The sequence below is a fragment of the Podarcis melisellensis genome (genome assembly GCF_964234715.1).
Source record: "Podarcis melisellensis genome assembly, chromosome: 4".
Taxonomy (NCBI): Eukaryota; Metazoa; Chordata; class Lepidosauria; order Squamata; family Lacertidae; genus Podarcis; species Podarcis melisellensis.
Window position 1 is genome coordinate 62,870,763 of NC_138531.1, and position 25,492 is coordinate 62,896,254.

Here is a 25,492-nt window from a genome sequence, read left to right on the forward strand (position 1 = left end):
GAAGGGGCAAGACAAGAAAAATGCCCATTTACTGCACCAACTCCCAAGTAGGTGCACCATAGAGGCTTAGAATAGGACCATTGCCATCATGTGATGGCAGTTGGGTTTGCCCAGGCTTCTAAACCACGACTTGCTGAACCAGCATCATTACATATGAACTGAAGCAGTATGTGTGCTAGAGCAATGAGCAAAAGTGGTATTTTCGTGAGAAACCATGGCCATAACACAAGGAATCATGCATTCCCTATTTGTTCATTTACAGCTCACCTTCCACCATGCAGTCCCAGGAGAGGTTGCATATAGCTCAGTACAATTAAACTATTTCTACCTTTTCTGGTGGAAGATGCACCCCTTTGTGCACCTTGGCCTGATGTTAAACAGAAACCGCTCTCTTACACAGCACAGCCTGACAAATTTCACATGGCGATGGAAATCCCAGCAGAGCCTCCTCTGCAGATCCAACACCTGACCAGTCTATATAGGCTGGAAACCCCTGCAAATATATGAGGCTGGAGTTGTTTAGGGCTTTGTATTACAGGGAAACACCTTGAGTTGGGCTTAGAAGCACACTAGTACTCAGTGCAGGCCTACAGTATCCAACTGATTATACTTGTAAACATATTTTCAGTATGTGGAGAAATCAGCTTTTTAGCTCTCCCATTGATTTAATTAGTGACTGAGTTAAATCTCAAATTAAAAAAGCTAATTTTGCTGGATTAGAATAATTTAATGATAGGCAATAAAATGAGGCCTTAATTTCAACATTCCTGCATCCTGTTGAGTAAGCCTCCAATATCTGCTTAACAATTGGCTAAATCACAATAGTGAAATTTTCATTGCATTTCCGACACAAATTATTTTCAACTAACTAAAACATAAATTAATATTGAGATTATTGCATTTTTTAGAAGCTCTCTCGTTTGGACCACTGGAGCATTGAATGTGTAATATTTCCATCTTTGACATGCACTGTTGCCTCAGTTTTCTAATATTGATAGATTTTACCTTTCCAGATGTTGAAGTTCTGCCTTACTAGAGAGTATCAGTTTTCATCCTATAAATAATGCCAGAATCCATGTCTTTTTTAGAGTTAGAGAAGGTAAGAGGGTGGGGAGATGTCCACTTCATAGCACTGAATAGGAGAGGAGGAGCTGGCTTAGCTCATTTGCTTGATATTGGAGAATATACATATTTGAGATAATAGTTTGGGGAAAGGGTAAAACATCTAAGTATTAAGTATTAAAATATCTGTTTTAGTCATTCACAACCTGTATTTTATTAGTACTGGGTTTATATTTTCACTTATTACAGTATATAATTTAGTTCTCTTGCAACAACATGTGCAAAAGTTGTTCAAGTTTATTTTTACACTGCACATGAAAACTGAATCACTGTTGCATTTTATGGCTGACAACTTTGTGAAACAAAGATTAAAATGTCACAAAGGGCAAACCAGAAAATTCAGATATTCAGCTCCTTGCTTTAATGGTTTGGGGGTTTTTTACCACAAAAAAAATGCATTTGTATTTTAACAGAACTCTGCCAAAAACAATTCATAAGCTATTTTAAGAATGCATAATCTATTTTGGCTCCATATAAGTACTAAATATTACGTATATCAAGTTATGTATGCCGTGTGTATATAGAGCAGGTTGTAAAGTAGCTCCCACAGAAATCTGTTATGACTAATATGAGATCTGATTTTCAATGCGAATTTGGTATTTGGAGGTGGGGTGAGGACTACAATGTTCAATTTAAAAAATCCCATTCCTCCTCCTCCTCCTCCTCCTCCTCCTCCTCCTCCTCCTCCTTTACCTCCCCTTGTTGATAAATTCATGTTTAGTAGTCTGAGGTGGTGAGGGGGCTGAAATGAAAGTTCCCCGTTGCTGGCACAAGTGGGTTAATAATTTATCACACCAGAATGCACATTCATATAAATGTGCATCCCATTGGAATTAATGCATTGCAGATGAACAATTTATGCATTGGGTGCTGATCTGGCACCAGAGAGCACCATGCAGGCATCCTTTCTCAAGCTCCACAAATTGAGGGTATTAAGCACATGTCCTGGTGCTTGCTCTCCATTAGCTTAGTCCAAACTGAACTATCGGGATAAAAACGGATGGGATCGAGCTTGCCCTTCCCATTTGATCAAGAAGTCCTTGAGGAAGTTGGAGTTCCTTTTGCTCAAGGGGTGAATCTATTCATCTCCTGAGCCTGACATGTTCCTCAGTAATGGCTTAGTGACAAAAGAAGTGGAGGAGTGAGAGAGAAACACTATCTCTATCATCTATCTATCTATCAACCCGCACACACACACTTTGTACTTCAATTATTGCTGGTCTGGTAACAAATACTTGTGCACATGCCCACAATGGGTCTCAGGTTTCAAATCCACATTAAACTCTGGTGTGGAACCCCGTTCTTCTGAGCTCTAACAGAAAAGTAATAACAGAGCTGAGAGGGTCACGTCCAAGAAGCCTCCTGCAGCCCCTTCACTCTTCCTGAAATCTCCCAAGGTTGAACAGAGTTTTGTCTAAAGTCAGGTCTACCAACCTGACTTTAGACAAAGGAGAGGAATGCCCTCTGTCCCATCCTCCTTTTGAAAAATTGGTTTTATTTCCAATAACCTCTTTAGCTGATTAGTATTATATTCATTTTAAAAGTGGAGCCACGAATGCCTTATTTAATTGTGTACATTAAATCCAGGGACAAACGATTATGTAATTTGAAACAAAGCTATTACTGTTTTAAGTTTACTGATGTTGTTCATATTTTTAGAAAGCATATAGCAACATATTGTCACTGTGCCTCTTTTGCTCTGAATGTTCAGGAATCATTTCCTCACTTGTTCAGTAAAGTTGGGGGGGACGGACGAATATCCAGGGGAGGGATATTCCTCAAGTATTTTATATGGTGGCCAGGTAGGCTACTGCCCTCTGGATGAACCACTGCCTCCTTTCACCAAAGGATATTTGGGTGTTATGGGTCAATGAGCTACACAGTATCGAAAATGTGTGGGAAGAGCATCTGGAAATTGATTCATTTCAATTCTGAGTGAGGTCAGGCCCTGCATATTGCTTAGAGTTGCTATTGTCCAACCCATGCGCTCCTTTGCTGGTAGATTTTTTAAAAAAGAAATGCCACAAGTGCAGAATTGCTTTGGCAGGCAGCTGCAGCTTCTGTTTACATTTTTATATACAGAGAAATTGAATGAGGGGTGGGTGAGCAAATAGAAGAACAGCCATAAATTTGAATAATTGGATTTTATCTTTTGATAGTAAGAACCCTAGTATTGGAAGTCTACCAAGATATATAAAACAGAGTTCTCGGCAGTAATGCTCTAGCTAAAGAGGAAGATACTTAAGTTGATGCAAGGGGCACACTTCTGCCAGTTCTCCCTTTCTCCCCTCCACTGTACTGAATGATATTCTGAAGAAGAGGGTCCCCAACCTTCAAGAATAGCTGAAGGCAAGGGGTGGCTGCAGTGGGAAGGAAATGGGTCCACAGCTCTGCTCACAGTACTTAGGATCAGGTCTCTTAATGATCAATATCACCATACATCAATATATTTGTAGCAATATTATACTTCTAAAGAAAATCATGTATCAGACTAAAACAATCATCCTCTCTGTGGTTGATATTTCATGAAGCAACCTATTGACATAATAGTGATTATGATTAAATGGTCAGGTTGCTTATTCTTTTGGCATTGTGTATGAGCAGTTAAATGTATTTTATGTTGTGAGTTCTGTTTATTATCACTGAGACAATACATGGAAAGTATGAGATATGTTTCTTGTAAGATTATATGGCACCCACACACCCATCATATACAAAATGCATAGTGGGTGAGCAACACTCTTTCTTACAGGCTATGCCTCTTATTTAACACTCATTCTGATCTTATTGTGGCCGGGTTATATGATGTTGCATCAAGCAATTTTTTTTTTTTTATCCCACGCTTCCTAGTGCATTTTGCCATCACTTTCCTTATACCAAAAAGTCAGTTGTTTTGAGGAAGTGTGTTTGTTGCTCAAGACTTCCCAGTCAACTTTAATTGTGCAACTGGAATTTTCTGAAATATGACTGAATCCCACCTGAAACTAGGGAAGTGGCCTGTATTTGTAGGGAGTTGCTGATGGCTCTGTCTGCAGAAATTCATGGTAACTATTCATGAACTCTTCCCATTTTCCACACGATTATAGCAAAAGCTACATTTTGAATGAGAACCTTTTCAAAATGTCATGCTAGTTGTATCATACTCTCTGGGACAAAGGCTGAAACACTATGCCTTAGCTATGTATGCACAAGGCTGCAATATTTAGCCTACCTGCCATCAAGCAAGTATTGCTAAACTCGGTGGGATTTGCTTCAAGTAAACATGTTTAGGATCATGCAGTAATCCTACTGATTAAATGCAGTAGGATGTAAATAAGTGTAACTAGGTGAAGGCTTGAAGCAAAGAAGCTTAACAAATGGTGCTCAGGTGCCTAGTTTATAGGTTATATAGCTAACATACTTTACATTTCGAAACAGGCATTAATTTAGAAATCCTGGCTAGAGTCATTACTTCTTCTCATAAGAAACCAGTATGTGTCAAAAGACCAGAAATATTCCTGCAACTCTGGGATCTATAAAACAGGAGTAGTTGTTTTTACTCGTAATATCAGTGGACTTCATCAATAAGCACGACACTGTTATGTTTTACATGCCCCAGACAGAAACTGCGACAATACCTTGTTAACACTCTGAGCATATTAAAATTGGGTTGATTTGCTAAGGACCACTAAGGACTACTATATCACCTAGTTCATGCCCAATAAACATTGAAATGGAGGAGAGCACTGGAAATTATCCATCATTCTTTTATAGGCCTATTAAAGTAGTGTAACTTGGTAATATTAAGCCCCACTTCAAGGTAACATATGGCCGCGACAGAACAACTGCAGGCCAAGAAACCAGACTCAGCATTGCTTCTAGCACGACTGTGGTTGGAGAGAAGTTACACTGGTGTAAAGTTGTAGTTGGGAAGGGGCAGAGCAGCACATATTCCCTTATGTGGTCATACATGAGGTCCTTAAGACAAATGTACATGGTCCATTTCTCATTGTAAGATTGGTTGATTGGCAAACTAAAAGGTATACGTAACATCAGGCAGGCCCCTCTTGCTGTACTGTTATCGATGGCTGCTAACAAAAATAAATTTCAGCAAGTCTGTCCAGACATGTAATTCTATTGTGTATTATGAAATTCTATTACAATAAGGGACGGCAGCTGATTGAACCTTCCCTAAAGATATTTGGTAGCAAAGTGCTTACTAAGTGCTCTGTGGCGTTGAAATCTGGGACTCTGATTTGAACCCCATTAAAGTTTTGAAAACGCTGCAGAATTTTTTGGGGGGTGGGAAGCTATACTCCCTACTATCAGGGATATCAGCTACTCTTCTTTGTACAGAATCTGAGTGGCCAACAATTAAGGCAATAGCCTTAACTGTGCTGAGTTAAATAATACTTTATAACATTGCTACTATGCCTATTGAGTGTTTTCTTGCTCTGCACTATGTGGAATTGGGTGACAACCAACTCTGGAAAGCAGCTTGTCAATATGTTTTTGACTACTATTATTTTCCAGAACGGAGCTTTGCAATGACCTTGAATAAGTGTCAACTAAGGGATTGGTTCTTCTGGATAGAATCGGCAACTAATTAGAAACCCCATTCTGCCCCTCTCCCAATGGTAGCCACTCTTGAGAACAGAGCATTTTAGAGCTAGTTATCTAACCAAAGTCTTAACAGTTTCCTTAAGAAATGCTTCTACGCTTTTGGATGGCTGCTACAACAGGGTTCAATATGCAGATAGATTTTTATTTGTAGTCAACCTCAGATGGAATACATCACTCATTGTCTGTTAACCTGCCCCTTATATAGAGAGCCAAGGAATCACTTTCTGAAACCTTTGTTTGTACAAGCAAACAATAGTTCAGTTTCCTTTGAGTGGCAGTAACAGCTTCATAACATACATAGTGGCCCTGTATGCACTGGCTGCAAAAAAGAAAAAATCAGGAAAAAGGAGTTAGATAAAATTGCTATAAATTGTTGTAATGATTCAGAGGTTTAATCTGAAATTAAGCTGGATTTGAGTTAGTGTCTCAGATAACTTTCTCTTACATCATCGACGTTGGCAAATTGGATTTTAAGAAAATCAAAATAATATTCGAATTGGAGCTGTCAGAGATGCACAAGGGAAACTGATCAGGACCTTGACAAAGTCCTTTTTATATTATGGATTTTTGTACTATGGATATATGTTCTGTATTATTTTATTAATACTATTGCCTAATACAAGTTGTTCCTGAACTTGAAACTTGAAAATAAAGCTGTGGTTCTTATTTGCATTACCATTTTTTGTAAACTCTTGTTGCACAGATACCACTATTAGCTGCTTCTGTAGTGATGGTGTTTGTATCTGTGTGAGTGCAACCATATTCCTCTGAAGCTTGGTTTCAGTCATGTAGCATCCTAGATGTTTAACTGAGCTTCACAGTATTTGAAGTTGTTTTCCACTGTGCCTTTACTTTCTTATTTTCAGTGTCTTCCTAGACAAAGGAACATTGATCTTCAGTGCTCTAGGCAGTGCAGATTTTAGAGGTGTTTTTTCTCTCTCCCTCCTACTTCTCTCTTTATTGTCCTCTATATATTAAAATCACAAAAGGTTTTGCTACAGGGAATTTATGATGTGACTTAGCAACAGGGCCTTTAAGCTTTGTGTGTAGATGTGCACTTACTCAATTTGGAAAATAACCTAAGAACTGATAATGCTTGTTCGGTTTTTCTATTGGTGAGGTTCCTTTATGGATCATACATATGGTAACATTACTATGAATAGTTTCTACAGTTGGTCCTCAAATGATACAATTAAGTTGACTGAAATATTGCTTTATGTTGAGTAACCCTTATTCACAGTGGCTGTTGGTAAAGATTTTGATGTGTTCTTTGCTCTGGATCTTGGCAGACTGTTTCCTATAACAAAATGTGGAAGAAGAGAAGCAAATCAAATAAAGCAGCTTTTAGAGTTAGTAGCCATTCACCCCCGTTTTCTTTCATTGAGTCTGTCTGAAAGTAGGTGTTTTAACATACAGCCATCTCTTGTTAACATGTGTGTTTATTTTAGCATGACAGTGTTGTGTTTTCATCTTCCCACGCTGACACAGCATGTTGTTGCATCTATATTTGCTTTGTTACTGTATGAGGCATTTAAAAATGGCTTAGTGAAGAGAAGGATTCTTGTCACAGATTCACTCTCCCACTTTGTGGAAACATGAATCATTTGAACAAGTCCTTTTTGGTTGTTTAAAATTCTGTCTGTTGCTGTTTGAATAGAATAAGAGTGTGATCCAATGTCAAGAATTTCAAAGTGCATTACCGTACCTTTGTTGGTCTGTGCTAAGCATGTTTTAATTTGAACATTTTCTACACATGTGTATTTACAAATTGAATCATTGTTATGCTGCTTCTCTGTTTGCATGATATGATTTTATTTTATATTTTTTTCCACTCACCAGATGTTTCCAACATTTTGCTTCCCACCACTGTCATCCCCTCCCTTACCACTGCAACAGTCACAACCACTGTAGCCTTAACAAGCACAGTCCCATCGGCAACAGCCATCAACACACGAGGTACAGTATGCTTCTTTGTTTTGGCCTGCAAATCACAATATAAATAGGCAACCACAGGTATATGCGCACTAAGTATGATCAAGATGATAAAGGAAGATTGTGCATATTGCAAATTTATGTTCAGTTTAATATACATGGGGACATCCAGTTTAATTGTCAGCAATTAACATAGTTGTGAATGATTTAACAGCACATTGTGCATCTTTGTCTAATGATATTTATGAATGTTGATGGGTGTTTTAACTGCTGTTATAAGTAATTGCTTCATTTAAGATTATCATATTAAACTTTTGTTGGAAGGAAACATACTTAATTTTGAATTAACATTGTCTCTTAAAACGATAAGTTTGCTTTCTGTTGCTAATATGCTGTGAACGTGTAAGTGGTTTGGATTTAACCTTATATTTATTTAGAAACTATTTCATTCATGTTTATAGTTTAATTTTACAATAATTCTGTTCCCTTCTGTAGCTGTGTAAAAGGCCTTCCCAGACCACAGATTTCTTGCTCTTGAAATCTGTAGCTGTTCCTGCAATGGATAATCCAGATAACCTTTTGAAAGTAATGTTTCCTTTATTGGGAAATTACTGTTTCCTACTGCTGGTGGTGGTGTGAAATGGCAGTCACTTTCCCACACACTCAGCACATCCATTTCCATAGGAAGTGCAAAATGATATGGCTGGACTAGTGATGCCAGTGGAGATTAGTAACTCATCCACACAATAATCCCTTACCTTTTTGGCTGTGCGGATGTTGTACTTAACAAGGCTGCTGAATGGGAGTAAGCCTCCTTGAACTCAGTGGTCCTTACTTTTGAGCTGACATTAAAGGATTACACAGTTAAACAACCAAGAAAAGTGGTTGACTTTAAATGCATAAACTTGAAGCAAATTTCCCATTTGCATTTCATATTTCCTAAGTAATGGTACATACTGATAGGTCACTATAACCACTAATATACGTTAATTTGCAACTACATTTTTGTTTTAACTATTTATTTGTGCTTTTACCTAATACCCTTATCTTGTGAACCACCCTAAGATCTTGTGATGAAGGTTGTTATATAAATCTAATAAAAATATACGGTAAGCAACCAGGGAAAATATACTTGCATAGGTAAGAATGGAACATATATTACAAACATACATACATTCACACATGTATAGGTGTATGCATATTTATATATTGTATTACTTATATTTATCTCCCATTCCTCTTCCAGTGAACTCAAGGCAAAATACATGCATACACTCCCCTGTCACTTTTTTCCTCACAGCCACGCTGTCATTTGGCCTGTGAAACGCTGGCTGACCCCTAAGCTGTATGGCTGATGGCAGACTTGAATCTGTGTGTCTCCAGTTACAGTATGATACTCTTGCCACTTCATAGAATCATACAACTAGAGAGTTGGAATAGACTACGAGGGTCATCTGGTCCAAGCTTTTGCAGTGCAGGAATCTTTTGCCCATCGTGGGGCTTAATCCCACAACCTTGAGATTAAGAGACACATGCTCTACTGACTGAGCTATCTCAGTAGAATATGATAGTTTTATTTATTGAAAATGGTACACAGTACATAGATAATTGTTTGTTATATGTGTCAAGCTGCATTGAATTAGGAATATTAGCTGTAAATAAATCACAAACCTAGAATTTGTATTAAACAATAACCTTAAAGGTTATTTTATTAAACCAAGTATGTGCAATGGGATAGACAAAAGAGATACTGATTATTCCAACACATTTTGGGCCTTTCTGGTCCTTCTTTGGTGAAATTCAGAGAAATAAAGATTTAACACTTAAGGGGGCAATTTTATGGCCAGTTCTGCCGGGATGAGAAGTTTAGTATGCAGTGGATCTCTGTCTCAGCTGGCTGTTCCCTAGCTCAGCCAGGCTCAGCTGTTGTTAAATCCCAGCCCCAGCTCAGCCAAAGATACACCAGCATAACTCACTTATCCCAGCTCGGGTACCTGAGCCGAAACTGACTTAACTGAGGCTAGTATGCATCCTCAAAAATGTGTATTCCAGGGTGTGTTGGGGGCTGGCCCATAGAGGCTGTGTCCCAAGCCTATTCAACTCAGCCACATGACCTAGCAGCCTGGCTCACTTTTTTAAAGGCTTGTTTTCCATCTTCCAGGCTTAGGCAGAACAGCAGGCCTGCTGTTGAATGAAGGGCAACTTTACACAGGCATAGGATTGTTTCCTACATGTGCTGCCTCTTCTTTTCTTAGTTTATCTATTCCTCTGCAGAGACAACTAAGTACCTAGAACTATAAAAGGAAAGACTATCAGTTACTAGGCGGAACAGTTTGTTTTCATCAGATGGATGGGAAAGTACCATCTTTGCTTCTAGCAAGTAGATATACTCATAATTTTAGCACTGAGCAGTTACTCGAAGTATTTGAAGAACATAAAAAATAGTATGCAAGGGAGACCCAGTGGATAATTCTCCCATTTGTATACCAGATGGCTGAGCCAATCTGTGGAGACAAAATTTAGTGTTTAACTAGTGTTGGATGAGACATTATGCTGCTTTAATGCACAAACGTAAGCACACTGTTTTTATTTCAATATCTTTGGAAATCCTTTCCATATATTGTTACAAAAGTTGGGTGCCACCCTCACTCACTGTCGAGCGATAGCAAGATCCCAGGGGGGTTCCAGACAGTCACCCAGGGTCTGTGTTCCTTTGAAGAATTGAGACACGACGGAGACTGTAATAACTTGAAGAAATATGGTACCTGTTTACACCTTCTGACTGCATGGAGGGAAGCCAGATCTTACAGCATGGTTATTTCAAAAGGGGCTTAACCCCCACAGCAGTGCAGCCATGGAGTTCAAAGCATCTCTTCCTGCCAGCCTTCAGCCATCCTTCCCAAGATGTATCCTAGTCTTTTTCTCTTCCTTCTTCCCAGAACACTCTCTTTTCCTGTCACCTCACACCCAGTTACCATGGCAAGCTTCCAAACCCATCTCTCTTCACACCTCATTGCTAGGGGGGGAGGACAGTTCTCTTGCATTGCCAATGGCTCTCAATGGCCCTGCATTGTTTCTTAATAGCCAGGCCATTTTGCATAGGCTAGCTCAGGAATTCCTCTGCGGCTTGTATTTCTCCCTTCATGCCCCAAATAATCAAAATCCTACCATTTGTAAATTTCTAGGGTTTAGCCTCCGCCCCCTATCTATAACAATATTTTTGTAGTTTGTTTAGTTCCCGGGTTTCTTCTGTCTTTCCTAAGACAATCTACTTAAACCCTAAACAACCCAGACATGAAATTCCTGAAAAACTGCCTTCTTCCCTACAGACTATCTTGGATGGGGCCCCTTTGTACAGCCTTCAGTGGCTGCACACTCACTGTGGCAGCTTCTGAGCTGTGGAATTCCCCTCCTCTCAGTGGTGCATCTAATTACCTTCATTATATAGTTTTCATTGTATGCTGAGGACAAACCACCATGCACACCCACCCCTTCTTTTGAAAGTATTTTGAAAATTACTCTGGAATTCCATATGGCTCAGATCAGCATGCCCTGTCTCACCTATCAGCTGCTGTAGCTTTTAATACAGAGTTGGTTGCAAAACATGCACAAGCCAACCACCATTTATTTTCCCTGTCCCCTCATTCAGGAAAATATATTTCCTTAATATTTGTTATATTATAAATATAGGTTCCTATTAAAACATTTATTATAGAAAAGGACTCCTGCTGTGTTCAGCATTCCTTGCTTGTGTGTGTGCTCTTTCTCTACCAGTGCCGCAAAGTAGCAATCACTCTTTGCTGCTTCTCCTGGTGAGGTGTGGCCTTCCAGGAAACAGCTCTAAGCATCCTGAGATCACATATCCTGAGGCAGACCTGCTAATGTCATACAAGGACTATCTGTGTGCTGTAGCTGTATGTTAGCTCCTGTGTCCTGCTCTCGTGACAACAAGAGTGGGTGGGAAACTTCTTGTGCAAACACAAATAAAATGCTTTATTAATAATAATAAAAATTGGTTCTTCTAACTGGAGACAGTTGGGATGGACAGGGATTTGATTAGACTTGGCTGAGCAATGCTGTTGATGTAAAATGGAAGGCTAAGGAGTATATGAGACTGGAAGGAATGTTTTTGTGAAGATCTACATTTTTTTTTCTTATCATTCCCCTTGGCAGGGCAATATTGTGGCTTGTACTATGTACCATCCAGCCACCACTGCCTATGAGATTCATCTGAATTCAGCCTATCAGCATCTTAGAAAGTGTTTGTTGCCTTTTATGAGAACAAATCCTATATAAAGACCAGTGGATGCAATTGATTTTAGTTCGGGCGAATGATTGTTTCTTACTTGACAACACTGACATTGTATCTATGGCCAATTTTCCATATGCATTCCTTACCATCTGGTGGTGAACTTGCTACTATAAGAAATAACAATTCCCAAAGAAAATGAAAGGAAGCTAATTCAGCTGTCTCAACAGACTGCACGCAATGCCTTTTTGTGTGTGAAACTCATTATTAAAACATGTTCCAAACATTAGTTAAAACAGTTGGGTTGCAATCTGTACCTAATCATCAATTTATGGCTTATCACACCTCACGCAACTAAAGGAAGTATCACAGTACAGGGTTGCATAATTCCACATCTGATTGCTTGGAATGATGAATATGGCCAATATGCGATACATTATGCCTACATTTCCTGGGACTTTATGGTTATACCACCGTTTTTACTCTTTATGCTTATGATCCAATATGGTATCTACACACGGAGCTGTTTTCCCCCCTTTGTAACATAGCATTTTCTACTATAATTTTTATTTCCAGTTTGGCTTCTTTCCCAAAAAAATTCTTAAAGAATGTCACAGTGTAGAACTAATAGCACTGAATAGCACTGTTGGAAATACATCATCTAACTCTCCTCACCCCAAAAGCTGTGTAAGATGTGTGACCACTTCTAGGAAGATACAAATTCATGAATTCTTTTCATTTTCATATAAGGTCTCTAAATTTGCATTAAGTCATAATTTATCATTAATCACAATCCCTGTATTTCAAGAGCCATGAAATTTGTCTTTCTAGAATTCCATATATAGTCACAAAAGGTACTATTTCAATATGAATATTTTGCACAATAGACAGCTACTGTGCTTTAGAGCTCCCATTTTAACTATTAACTCATTTCACACTGAAGTGGTTCCTTACAGCCCATGCTATATTCCACAGGAAAGTAAAATTTACAGCTGACTCTAAAGATTTGCAATCCAGGCATGCTTTCATTTGCATAACGATCAGAAAGCAACCTTGAAAAGTTACTAAATCTACTTGGGTCATTAACAATGGTATTTCATGAAATACTTCCTTAGACTAGCTTTTTACTCACTTGGTCAGATGTGCATTTGCTCTTATGTTCAGTCCTTTTGTGCTTCTATATTACCCATTAACTTCAAATAGACTTTTAAAATATTTTGTCTTCTATGCCTGGGGATCAACAAACATATCAGCAAACATATTTCGGGGACCAAAATGCGTAGACAGAAGAAAACTGAAGAACCAAAAGACAGGGAAACATGAGTGCCTCAAGAGGCTTTTGCTGTGGATTTCCTTTCTAGTTTCCATATGGGAGTTGATAATGGCTCGCAGTAATGGACCTTTATTGTAATGGAATGCTACAAAGGCACTTTTTCAAATTTCCAGTGCCTTCAACTAAGACAGCCTTAAACATATACCAGTTCTTTAAATTACATACATTTGACATAACAAGTGGCAGGCTACAATGGGCTGTTCGTACAGGCTCCTTCCATTTTTAGTGTAGACAACCATAACCTGGGAAACTACAGGGAGCGAGTGGCATTGTGGTCTAAACCACTGAGCCTCCTGGGCTTGCTGATCAGAAGGTTGGCAATTTGAATCCGTGTGACAGGGTGAGGTCCCATTGCTCAGTCCCAGCTCCTGCCAACCTAGCAGTTCAAAAGCATACCAGTGCAAGTAGATAAATAGGTACCATTATGGCAGGAAGGTAAACAGCATTTCTGTGTGCTCTGGTTTCTGTCACAGTGTTCCGTTGCGCCAGAAGTGGTTTAGTCATGCTGGCCACATGACCGGAAAGCTGTCTGTGGACAAACGCCAGCTCCCTTGGCCTGAAAAGTGAGATGAGTGCCGCAACCCCATAGTCACCTTTGACTGGACTTAACTATCCAGGGTCCTTTGCCTTTTCTTACCTTTACCTGGGAAACCCCTAACATACCTGGATATTGCAGGATATAATGGACTTAAGTTACAGGAGAGTTGATTTTGTTTGATCATTAGTAGAAGCTTCTTGACAGTTAAGAACACTTACCTAGAGGGGTAATCGAGGCCTTCAGGCAGAGGCTAGATACCCATCTATAGGAAATGCTTTAGTTCTGGATTTCCTGCATTTAGGATGGGATTTAACTACATGGCCTACAAAGTCCCCTTCAACTCTATCATTCTGGAGTCCAGTGGTCCTACAGAGTAGGTAAGCTATATGCTAAACATCTTCTGGAAAAGCTTACCCAGTAGATGTCCCAATCTGCGTTACCAGGCCCTGAGCAGGTGGGCTTTTGCCAGGGAAAAACCACCTTGGCTGCCTGTGACCCCATGCACTCTGGCCACTGCTTGGAGAGGGTGCAGGCACCGGGCTTTTGTAAAAATATTTTAAATTGTAAACCATAATTTGAAGAGCTCAATATAAACTTTATTTAGAGTAAATTAGCAGATGTATTTAACATCTTACCAATAGAGTTTAGTTTACATGAAGTTAATATTTTTATTTGCCATACAGAATCCCAACAATCCATAATATGAAGTTGTGTAAATCTATTTTTTCCCTTTTGCACTGCTATCTTATACATGTCTACTCAGAAGTAAGCCCCATTGAGTTCCAGGGGGCTTATATTCAGGTAGGTGGCTATAAGATTACAGCTTTAGGGGAGAATTATAGTTAAGTGCAAGTATTTCCATAAGACAATATGTTCTCCTTCTCATCCCCTTGCACACTCTTACAGGGGTTCATTATACACACTCACCCACTGAGCCGTTGGGGCGCAGGGGGGAGAAGCGGAGAGAAGAAGAAGAAGAGTTTGGATTTGATATCCCGCCTTTCACTCCCTTTAAGGAGTCTCAAAAGCAGCTAACATTCTCCTTTCCCTTCTTCCCCCACAACAAACACTCTGTGAGGTGAGTGGGGCTGAGAGACTTCAGAGAAGTGTGACTGGCCCAAGGTCACCCAGCAGCTGCATGTGGAGGAGCGGGGAAGCGAACCCGGTTCCCCAGATTACGAGACTACTGCTCTTAACCACTACACCACACTGGCTCCCAAGGGGAGGACTTGTACTGACTCCTGCAACTGTTTAGCTGAATCTGATCCTTTAATCTGTTTTTAACTATATGTAAAAGCTAACTAGGGTGTACCTTTCATTAGAGGAAGTTAAATCAAAAGAATTACCTGGGCCCCTTTAATATTAAAATGTTTTCCACAACACCAGATCTTGCTTGTGACTCCAATTTTTATTCTTCCTGATCTCATTAAAGTTCCTTAGTACTTCTGAGATACTAAGAGAAAGAGAGCACAAAGCAATAGTATAAAGTCATACACAAAGAAGAGAGGCCAGTTCTGTTGAATGGTGTCTGAGATAAGGAAGGAGTTATCTTTAAGATAGCTGTTATAGGGTTCCTCACATGTACAACTGATAATAAAGAGAGTGATCAGTGTCTAACCTTTGAATCAGTTGTGTTCAGCAGCATGTTAAACAGCTAGCTATTTTATAGCATACTTCATAACTGTATCATTGTTAGCTAATTAATTAAACTGATATGGTGTCTTGCTTTGACCTCCATGGGAGATATTGCATTTCTCATTTCCTGCGGCATTAATATTTTTATAAGCTTGTTTAAAGCTTTGCTCTTTGGCTTTTTCCTTATTCATCTAGGTCCATCTTTTTAAAACTGTTTTCCCCTTGCCTCCCCACTAATAGAACCGAGAATGAGTGAAAGAAGGATTTGCTCTCTCTATCAGAGTCTTAACAGGGTCTAAAACAAACCAAGAACTAATCAGAAGCTGGAAGGAGCAACTACCAAGGCCACCCCATCTACCCCAGCAGGTTTTTGCAAACCTGGCTTCTTTTAAGAAAATGTGAAACCAAAATATATAGGTATAGAGTGCCCTCCCCCAACCTGCCCACACAAGAAAAAGAAAATGGAAAGGAAATTAGAAACCCATTTTAGTAGTAAAGTTCATCAGACTGGGTGATGGAAAGAATCTTCAGAGGCAGTGGCATCACAAGGAGGGCAGAGAGGCGGTGTGCCCCGGGTGCTATGTTGGGGGGGTGACAAGAAGGCACTCTGCGGGGTGCTCGCCCCGCTGCCCCCAGGCACGGCGGTGCAAGCAGCCATCGCACCACCGCAGCTGCATGTGGAGGATCCTCCATTCTATGTACAACGTTCTATGTACAACCGCTATGTACAATGCATTCACGGTGTCACACGCATCCACTGTACGTAGCAACGCTGCACATGCGCTGTGCATAGTGGTTTGCAACCGGTGCCACCCAAGCGCCGTACGGACAGTAATGGGATGCCTTCATCGCCGCTACAGCTGCAAGCGGAGGATCCCCCTGCAGCCGCGAGGAGAGGATCGCGCCACTGTCTGTACGGCGCTCGTGCAGCACTGGCGGCAAACTACTACGTACAATGCATGCACGGTGTCGCGCACATGTGCGCTATGTAGCAACACCACACATGCGCCCTATGTAGTGATGTCACGCATGTGTAGTACATAGCGACGCTACACATGCGTCGTACATAGCGACGCTACACGTGCGTCGTACATAGCAGCGCAATGCATGCGCAGCCCCGGGTGTCAGTTAGCCTTCGTTCGCCCCTGTTCAGAGTCTGGAAATGCTTGCATCAGCAGATACGAATTTTACTAGTTCACAAATTCTTCTCCAAGCAGATAGTCTCCATTATTTTTGACATTCCACTCTCTAATCATCAAGCCCCCAAACAGCTGGTACAGGCTCCCTGCATGTGGTATCTTCCTAATCCAACCCCCTGCAATGCAGGAGTCTCAGCAAAAGCATCTATGACAGATGGCCATCTGCTTAAAAACCTCCCACCACATCCCAAGGGAGTCCGTCCCCCTGTCAATAGCTCTTATTGTCAGAAAGTTCTTCCAGATGTTTAGTCAGACTCTTCACCCTGATTGCATGGAAGAGTCTACAAAAGTAGAGGCCCCTGTCAAACTTTCCAATGAGCACAGATAGGTGCAGTGCTGGACCCCGTTACACACATTACATGCCGATGGAAGGTGTGAGAGGTGCTTCAGTGGAGCCTGGAAGAAAAGGAGCAAGGAATGTAGGCAATAAATAGCATTTCCTTAACTTTTCTGGTTTAGGTGAACCTTTACTTCACACAAAATAAAAGAAATAAAGGCTGGATCAATTCATTCTTCTAGGTCTAGCACATGTTTCCCAGGTTCTGTGGACAATTACTCAGAAGGAAGTCCCATAGAGTTCTGCAGGATTTACTCCCAGAAAATGAGAAATGTTACAAAACGTTAATTTCAGGCTCAGAATATTGATTCTGGTAGTTCAGATTGCTTACCTTCCATATGAGTAATATTCCTTGAATATTATCACTCTAGCTTGGGTTTTAATTCTACCTATAGAACAGAATAAAAGAGTTAGATGGGTCCTTGAAGTTCAGCCTTCAGCTAGATAGAAAATAACTTCTTCCTCTTCACTTTTCTGCTGTTCCTGGATTGGGTGGAGGTATTTTTTTTCCTTCTTTCTCTTTTTTCCTTCTGTTCTCTGGTGCATGGAAAACTATTAGGGCAGGCCCCTAGTATTTTAACATTTATTTCTATTGTGTTTTGGCTATGCACACATTTATGGATCAAAACACAGTGAGGTTATTTTGTAAGCTGTGCTTCAGGTTGCAGCATCTTACTGTAAACATCAGTACACTTTGATGTGTTTCCACATTGCATGCTGTCAGTCCACTCTAGTGGGTACAAAAGAAGTAGGGATATCTTCCCCCTTGCAAATTGCCTGGTTGGTTTCCTACTACAGTTTTCAAGTCCAATCAAAGCTGGCTTTGGGGGAAATGGATCAGAATACAGTATTTCACATGTAACTCTCCATCCTGGATAATGTTGTGTGTACACAGATTCAAAAATCAGTAGTGGGAGTGCACTGGAGCCACAGTAAATGGTGATGTTTACACAGCCCTTGTTTTTCACATTTGTGGGCTCACATTTGTGGCAGGTGAAATAAGGTGCTCATGGGGGGAAAGCCAAATTGGAATTCGTTTTTGTCACAGTTATAGGATATGACAAATCTTGTTATATTTTCCTTATATGTTTCCAGTTATTTCGTGAGGAAGGAAGTTAGTTAAAAAGAGGAAGTCTATGCTTTAGATATTTGTATTCGTGTGTGTGTGTGTGTGTGTGTGTGTATTTAGCTTGAGTTATCAGTTATGCCTTTGAAGCTAGAAAGATTACAGGGTCCTTCCTTTTTGTGCTGACACTCCACTTGAAACACTGTTGATAACTTCCAGGGTGAGCTTGATGAAATACTGCATTAATACTAATTACACTATGTTTTTGGGTGAAAGATGACCTTGATACAATCTTGGTTGCAATATTCCTTAGAACAAAAAGATAGTGGCAGCATTGACACAGTATGACCTTGAATATCTTGTTTACAAGAAAAGTCAATTATAGCAAACAATGTATTTCTGTGTTTGTTGATTTAGCAGCTTTATTCAATTCCACGGTATTTGGTGCTGATTTCTAGTAGCCCATCCTTCCTACAATAATCTTCACATGAAACAGCCTCATGCTCATCTTAATAATAAACTGCTTCAGAAATATGCTTTTTCATTTCAGCTTTTAAAAGGGGAAGTTTTGCAGCAGACTTGCCAAAACAGACCAAATGTAGAGTGATACGCAGCAGTATTCTCACTAAATTTGGCAACCAGAACATATACTTAAAGTTTAAAAGGAGAATAGTTTTGCCTTCATGTATTCCCCCTTTTTAAATGTTATAATTTACTTAGATTTCTTATCCACAAGGTCCCAGTTAAAACAAAAAGAGTTAACCAACCTTAGTACAGTACTGAACTAAGACCAGGACATAGTTGGTTGATTTTAATGTAGTATATCATAACAGCCACATCTACATATTACATTTGCACAGGCTAAAAATGCCTTACTTGAAGACCTATCCTATGCATCCTTACTCCCAAGTAAGTGTCACCAGTTCACAATCGACAGCCCTGGGCTAAATGAGCCACTACGTTCAGCGAGACTTACTTGTGATTGTAAAACTAAATTACAGCTAAAAGTCTGTTTTTAAAAATCTAGTCCACACCTTAAATGAGTTTCCTGAAGTTAACAGAGTTAGAAAAAAATCTGACTTCATTCACAAATAATAGCAAACCACAAGTTTGCACTATGAGCACAAGTCATAGCAAGCCTTGGGTTCACATACTCAACCTCTCCCTCACCTTCTGATGCAGCCAGGAGGAGTTGTGAAGTTTTTGTTTCCATTTTAGACTAATTGAAATTAATAATTTTATTATTTATATGCTATCCATCTAACTGGGTTGCCCAGTCACTGGGTAGTGATCAGCGCAGCTTGTGATGTGAAACTGGCTCAATTTAACCAACCATAGTTAAGAATAACTACCGATTCTGTTTTGGTCATAGTGTGTGCATTTGGTGTGGTTACTTTGTGTATTTTTCCTGGTCCTGTGCTGTTGAACGCTCCCTTCTCTTTCACAGCAACAGTATCTCCCTCTCTCTCTCTCCCTCCCTCTCTCCCTTTCTCTCTCTCTCTCTCTCTCTCTCTCTCTCTCTCTCTCTGTGTGTGTGTGTGAGTGAAAGAGAAAGATTGTATGTTCTCCACAATTTAGACCTAACTAACTTCCCATGATAAGCCTGACTACGTATATACTCAGCAGCCACGGTGACCTGTGCCATGACATGTCCTCCCCTCACCATGGCAGACATTTGGTGACTGGTACTAGCTGGTCCAAACATGTTGGTGACCCCTGATATAAAGCATGTGTTCTGTCACTGGGCTATTTTCCTATTCAAATAATTGATTCTGAGTATTCCAACTGAGAGCCACTCCTTCCTGTTTCTCATGAGGTTGTGTTTTTTACTGTTTGCATGTAACACAAGCAGATCCCCCTATGTGGTAGGCAAAGCCACCATGGATGGAATTTACCACCTTAAAAAAAGCTTGTGGAATTTATGAAACTTTTGCAAATTTGATTACAAGTAATCTAACCCTGCTGTGAATTGGATAGCATCAATCTGGAGGTGTGTGTAGAATTAATTGTTCTTTTAATCAAGGAACCTCCCCTCATTTACATCGCTGTAAAAAATTCTCTTTCTTCCCTCCCTTCCCTAGACATGTTTTAAGTCTTTTTCATACTTCTGTCAAAGTTTCTGCATTTTTTAAAAGCCTCTCTGATTCATCCTCCCTAAATAATTACCACCTTGTGTCTCCCCTTCCCATATATAATTATAATTTCTTAGAAACATTGTTCTTTGGGTCTATTAATTTATTTTAATTAATTCTTGTCGTGGTCTTTTCCAGTCTGGTTCTTATTCTTTGTGTTTTACTGATGTGGGCCTTCCTAACTTAACTTGTAGTCTTTCGTAGGCTAAACTGCAGACTTGTTAAACTCTTTAACTGCAGGCTACAATTGGAAAAAGACTTTGTAGGGAGTGAGTCCCATGGGAGTAAACCTGTACAAGATAGAACTGTTAGTGAGGTGTAGAAGCTTGAGAGTTGGATTAAGACTAGAACAACCTGGGCTTAAAGCTTAGTGGGTGACCTTAGGTCAATGTTTCTCAGCCTGACCAACCTCAACAAGGGGGTTAACTACACTATCATTCATTTATTATTTTTGTAACTGGATTTTGTTATAAAGACCTTTTGTTTTAAGAGGATAATCTGCATCTGTACCACTTCACTACTACTCTTTTGTGTTGAAACTCTTTTATGGTTTCTGCCAATGCTTCCTGAATGTCTGCTCTTCCCACCACCTGCCAGACTTAACCTAGATAAAACTCTCATTAATTAATTTGTTTCATTGCATTCTGTGTTTCAAATAAAAAAGAAGTTATTGGGTTATTTCAAATAACATAGAAGTTATTTGATTGTTTTCAATTATTTAGCTCTCTCCTTTTTTATTCTGGAGAATCAAGTTTAAATGTGTTATTCATATTGAATTTTTCAACTTTAATTCAAGGCACAGTTTGAGTGGTGCCTTTTAAACCAATAAGTTAGTGCACCAAAATGAGACACAAGTTAATAATAATATAAAAGAAAACTAGGTTAATTCAGTTCCTTTATTAATCTTACCATGCCAACTACGTTTCCTTGCATCACACATACATTTTGTAACCACAATTTGCAATAATTTTAACATATTTGGGAAGGCTGCATTGGTCTTAGAAGCCTGATCTGTTTTCTCGATCTATATTCCAGCGCTTTATAGAATAAGCAACCAAAGAGTGGACAGTGTATCAGAACTCGCTATGCGTGACTGCCTTCTGGGCAATTGAAAACCAGTAGTTTGCTTCTCAGAGTGCAGCAGCATGCTCGTGCATTGCCAATCCATTTCACAGACCTCCAAGTTACCAAAGTCTATGAAATTTTTGGACCCTGTAGCTCCTGATTTTGCTTTAAAGCATCTGTTCCCAATATTTCCAGGCTTGGAGTGATGAAAAGAAATGAGTCTTTCATAGCCATTGGCTTTGGCTATTCTCCATTGCCTGACACTCTGCCAAATACTTTCCAAGAGTTGTTATAGACTCGCAATGCCTTTGGGACTTTTGGTTGTATAATACATCCCTTGAAGCACAGCGTGATTGTTGGGGTTGCTGGCAGCAAAGTCTTAGGGAACCAATTTGCTAATTGTTTGAGTGTGACTGAGGCATGTACTTCTTTACTTCCGGGCACATTAGGGCACTGACCTTTCAGAATGGCCCAATGGTTTCTGATGCTAAGTTCTTTGAAACTATTGTGAAAATTGGACTTTAGCTTTCAGCATATTGTCAACATGAAAGAGAGAAACAGAAATAAGCAGGGAAATTCTGTTTACTGCTGTGTGCGCTATGTGATCAAAATGCAATGTTCTTTTATCAACTGGAACAGTTATAATCCATCACTTTTGAAAGAAGATAGTGGGCAATGCTGATCCCACTGTATTACCAAATAGTCAAATAGGTAATACAAACAGAAACTATTTTGTCAAATAGTTGCAAATAGAAACTATTTTGTCATTTTTAGTTAGCTTGTTTGTTTTTTAATATTGCTGACCTACAGCAACAGGATCTTTTGTTTTAAAAATAAACATGGATATAGGTGCAAAGCAATCTGCTGATGGATTACCTGTCAGGCACTCACTGATGCAGACCAGTACTTGTGTGTATTTTCCCATTCTTTCAACAATTGAGAGCAAAATGGTGTATAACTAGCAGTAGACAAGCTCTGTGACACTGGAAATAGTGCCTACATAGATGAAGATCACAAAAGCCTTCATTTTCCAGGGTGTCTAAACTATATCAATTCTCTTAAATGTTTGTGGACCTGACCAATAGCTTCAAAGAGCTTCCTTCCTCTCAAGGAAGTGAAACTTCTCTTGAAGTAGATCTAAGTGGTTTACGAGTGGCTTCTCATGTGAGATACTCCTCCACAGCAATGCATTGCCTTTTCAATAATAACTTTTATTAAAAGCAGACACAGACACAAAACCAATTTTCTTTGGATAGTGTGTGTTCCAGCTCTCCAGCATTCTTAGAGGAGAGAAATGGTCTAGAACGGACACTGTTTGTGATCCAGTCTAGGAAACGTCTTCTCACTATTGATTATCTTGACAGGGAGAAGTGTTTGAATTAGGAAGCCATTGAAAATGCACCCAATACTATAACAGTTAAACTATCTGTAAAATTTGTTTGCAAATTGGAAAAAAATAATATTTCAGATGCCATCAGTGAGAAGTTGTATCTAGTTTATTTGTCAATACTTCTGGCCATTTAAATCATTACAGTTGGTACCTCAGAATTTCTCTACCTTCTGGCACATAACTGTCATAATTCCAGTACAGGCTCTTACAGTGACAGATAAGTGATGTGCCCAAGGAATTTCCACACCCTGAATGTTCTCTAGCTGCTTTAATGGACCCCAGAGGCTGCAGACATCTTAAAGCTCTTAAGACTTCTATAAATCGCATGTGGGATCCTTGCCAGAGCAGTTCAGAATTTGCTGGTTGCAAATATTGCTTGAAGCTTTCTGCGCTGAGCTTTCCCTGCATCACCCATCTTGTTCTTAATAGCTTGGCTACATTGTAAATAAGCTATGCAAATTAATTTCACCATTTCAGTGAACTTTCGTGGGTCTCCATCACACAAATATATAATGTCACATTTCTCAAAGCTGTTTCTTCTATATTTGGGGAAGGTACTTCTGACAAATATTTCTGTATCAATTACGCTTGATTATATTTAAAACAAAACTGTTTTCTTATGATAGTAACTGGGAGAAAAAGCAGCAGCCTGGGAAGACATTTGCTCTGCCCTGTAAATGCCCATTCACCCATCTCTATGGAATAAAGATCTGCTTCTCTCCTATAGTTCAAAACAATAATTTGTTTATCACTTTGAAAAATCAAGGTCAATATACTCAGTTCTTCTCTTAACAAAGTTTTCTTAATTTATAACATTTGACAAATATATTGGGAGAACTGAGATTTAGGCTGCAATCCTAAACCCACTTTCCTAGAACTAAGCCTCCTTGAATTTAAAAGGACTTACTTCTGAGTAGATAAATTTAGAATTGAGTGGTTAATCCCACTGAAATTATTGGAATTTAAGTTAGTCGTGGTTATCTTAACTCCCAGGTCTATGCAGAGTTTATTTGAGGCTCATGGCAGGTGAATGGGAGCCTTGTTATATTGTACAAGACTGCAGGGTGAGAGGGGGAAATACCTGAAATCATGTAGGGAACCTTGCAACACAATTCATTCTGTATAAAACACACCCTTTGGAGAAGCATTTTTGGGAGTGCTGGGCAGCAGAGGGAAATAGAGAGATTTGCCTCCCATTCATACAACCATGAGATAAAACCTATTATTTACTAGCTTTATTTAAATCAATTTTTAATAAATAGAGTTTATTGGGGAATGGGCAGCCAACACTCAATGTAAGGTTGCTGGAAGACCCTTCTGTTAGGTAATGAAGGTGAGAGTGGTAAATACATTTTCAGCAAGTGGGAGAAGGGAAATAGTAGCACAAGGCACATTTAATTTTCAGTAGCAATATTATGCTCCATCCCCTTTCAACAGCAGCTCCTGCTTGCTTCAGGCAGAGATTTGAAGGCTGGCTTTATTCCAGCATGTTGAAAAGGAGCTGTTGCCTATACAAATCTGCATAATAGCAATCTTCATCATTAGTAGTTTTTATATTTTTCTCCGTTTCTCAAGTAATGATTCATAATGAGTGGAAATGAGCTGGATAGTTCATTGGTGAGCTTGAATATTGATTAACTGAAGCCCTAAAACAGCATCTTCTGACTGTGTCTATTTTATTGTTTATTTGTTTGTTCTTATCAATACTGGATTTTGTGGCAAAAAAAGATATATTACAGCACAATACTTGGGTTTTGATTTTGATTGGTCCCGTGCCATTGCTTATAGCATCCCAGTATGCATTATACTTCCTTCAGGGGAGGCTCCTCATGGGCCAAGTGGGGTGTAGCCCTGCCAACATTTCCCCCCCCCCAAAAAAAAAACCCCTCCAAAGTCATAAAAATCACTAACAGTAGGTCCCTTCTCTATCTCTAAGGAGAGGAAACAGTTAAAAAAACCCCACCCAAGCATAGAAAGAGTGAGGGAGTCAGGCCAGGAGGATTCCTATCTCTTCTCCTGGCTTCTCTCTCTCTCTCTGTCAGAAGCCACGCCTGGGGGAGATTTAAACAATACTTTGTCTCCCTAAAGCCCTGAGTGAGCTGGGCTGTTCTTGCATAGCCCCAAGCTGTTTACTTGTCCTGCTTTGCCAAAAATGCTTGTGAGAAATCCACTCCCCTTCCCTGAGAGGTGGTGTTGCAGACTGGCATCCGGGACCCCCCAGTGACTCGGATTGGGTCTGAGGGATGCCACCCATGTCACCAAGACTCCGGCTGCATCACACCCCCGGCTGACCAATCTGGGTGGCTGGGGGGGGGGCTGGCCGCAGGACGTTTAAACTGCTGCACGGCTGGGGGGGGGTGGCTTCCTTTTGCCTCATTACTTTTGACCGGGAGGCCTTGTTTCGCAATGGTGGTGTTCACCTTTTTGATATGGGAAATGATATTTGGCCATTTGATATCATGGAGGGCATTTGAGATTGATTGCAGTTGTGAGGGTGTTGGCGATGAGGCATTGGGTACGCTTTTGTGATGGGAGGAGTCTGGTTTCACCCAATGCCTAAGCCAAACCGCTCACATCTGTAACCAATAAAGTTGTGGCCTATTTTTGCCCATTAACCTAAATTATCCATGTCTCTGTGTGTTTATTATATAAGGGAACTACAGGGCCTGGGGCCTTGCTGTGCAAATGATGGGCCTTTGCTTGTATTGGGAACCTGATTCTCTGATGGGGAAGATGGAATACTGTTGAGGGCTTCTGTTGAAATTACAAGCTATCCTATAGCACTTCCTTTGCACACCCCCCCCAAAAAATATTTTTGTTTATGTGTTTTAACTTACTGTTCAGCTAAGCCACACATGGCCAAACTTGGCCCTTCAGATGTTTTGGGACTAC

At 39.9% G+C, this 25,492-nt stretch overlaps 1 protein-coding gene across 4 annotated transcripts in view; it reads left to right on the plus strand.

The window, feature by feature from the left end:
- The window catches only part of CADM2 (cell adhesion molecule 2), a 366,183-nt gene that overhangs the window by 316,789 nt on the left and 23,902 nt on the right, over positions 1-25,492 (plus strand). For 2 of the 4 annotated variants that reach the window (XM_081907886.1, XM_081907887.1), the window contains one exon: positions 7,564-7,680. The exons of 1 other annotated variant lie outside the window; for it this stretch is intronic. In XM_081907886.1, the coding sequence (XP_081764012.1) occupies positions 7,564-7,680 (117 nt within the window). The remainder of the gene's footprint in view (positions 1-7,563; positions 7,681-25,492) is intronic. One more of the 4 variants, XM_081907888.1, reaches the window with a different exon arrangement.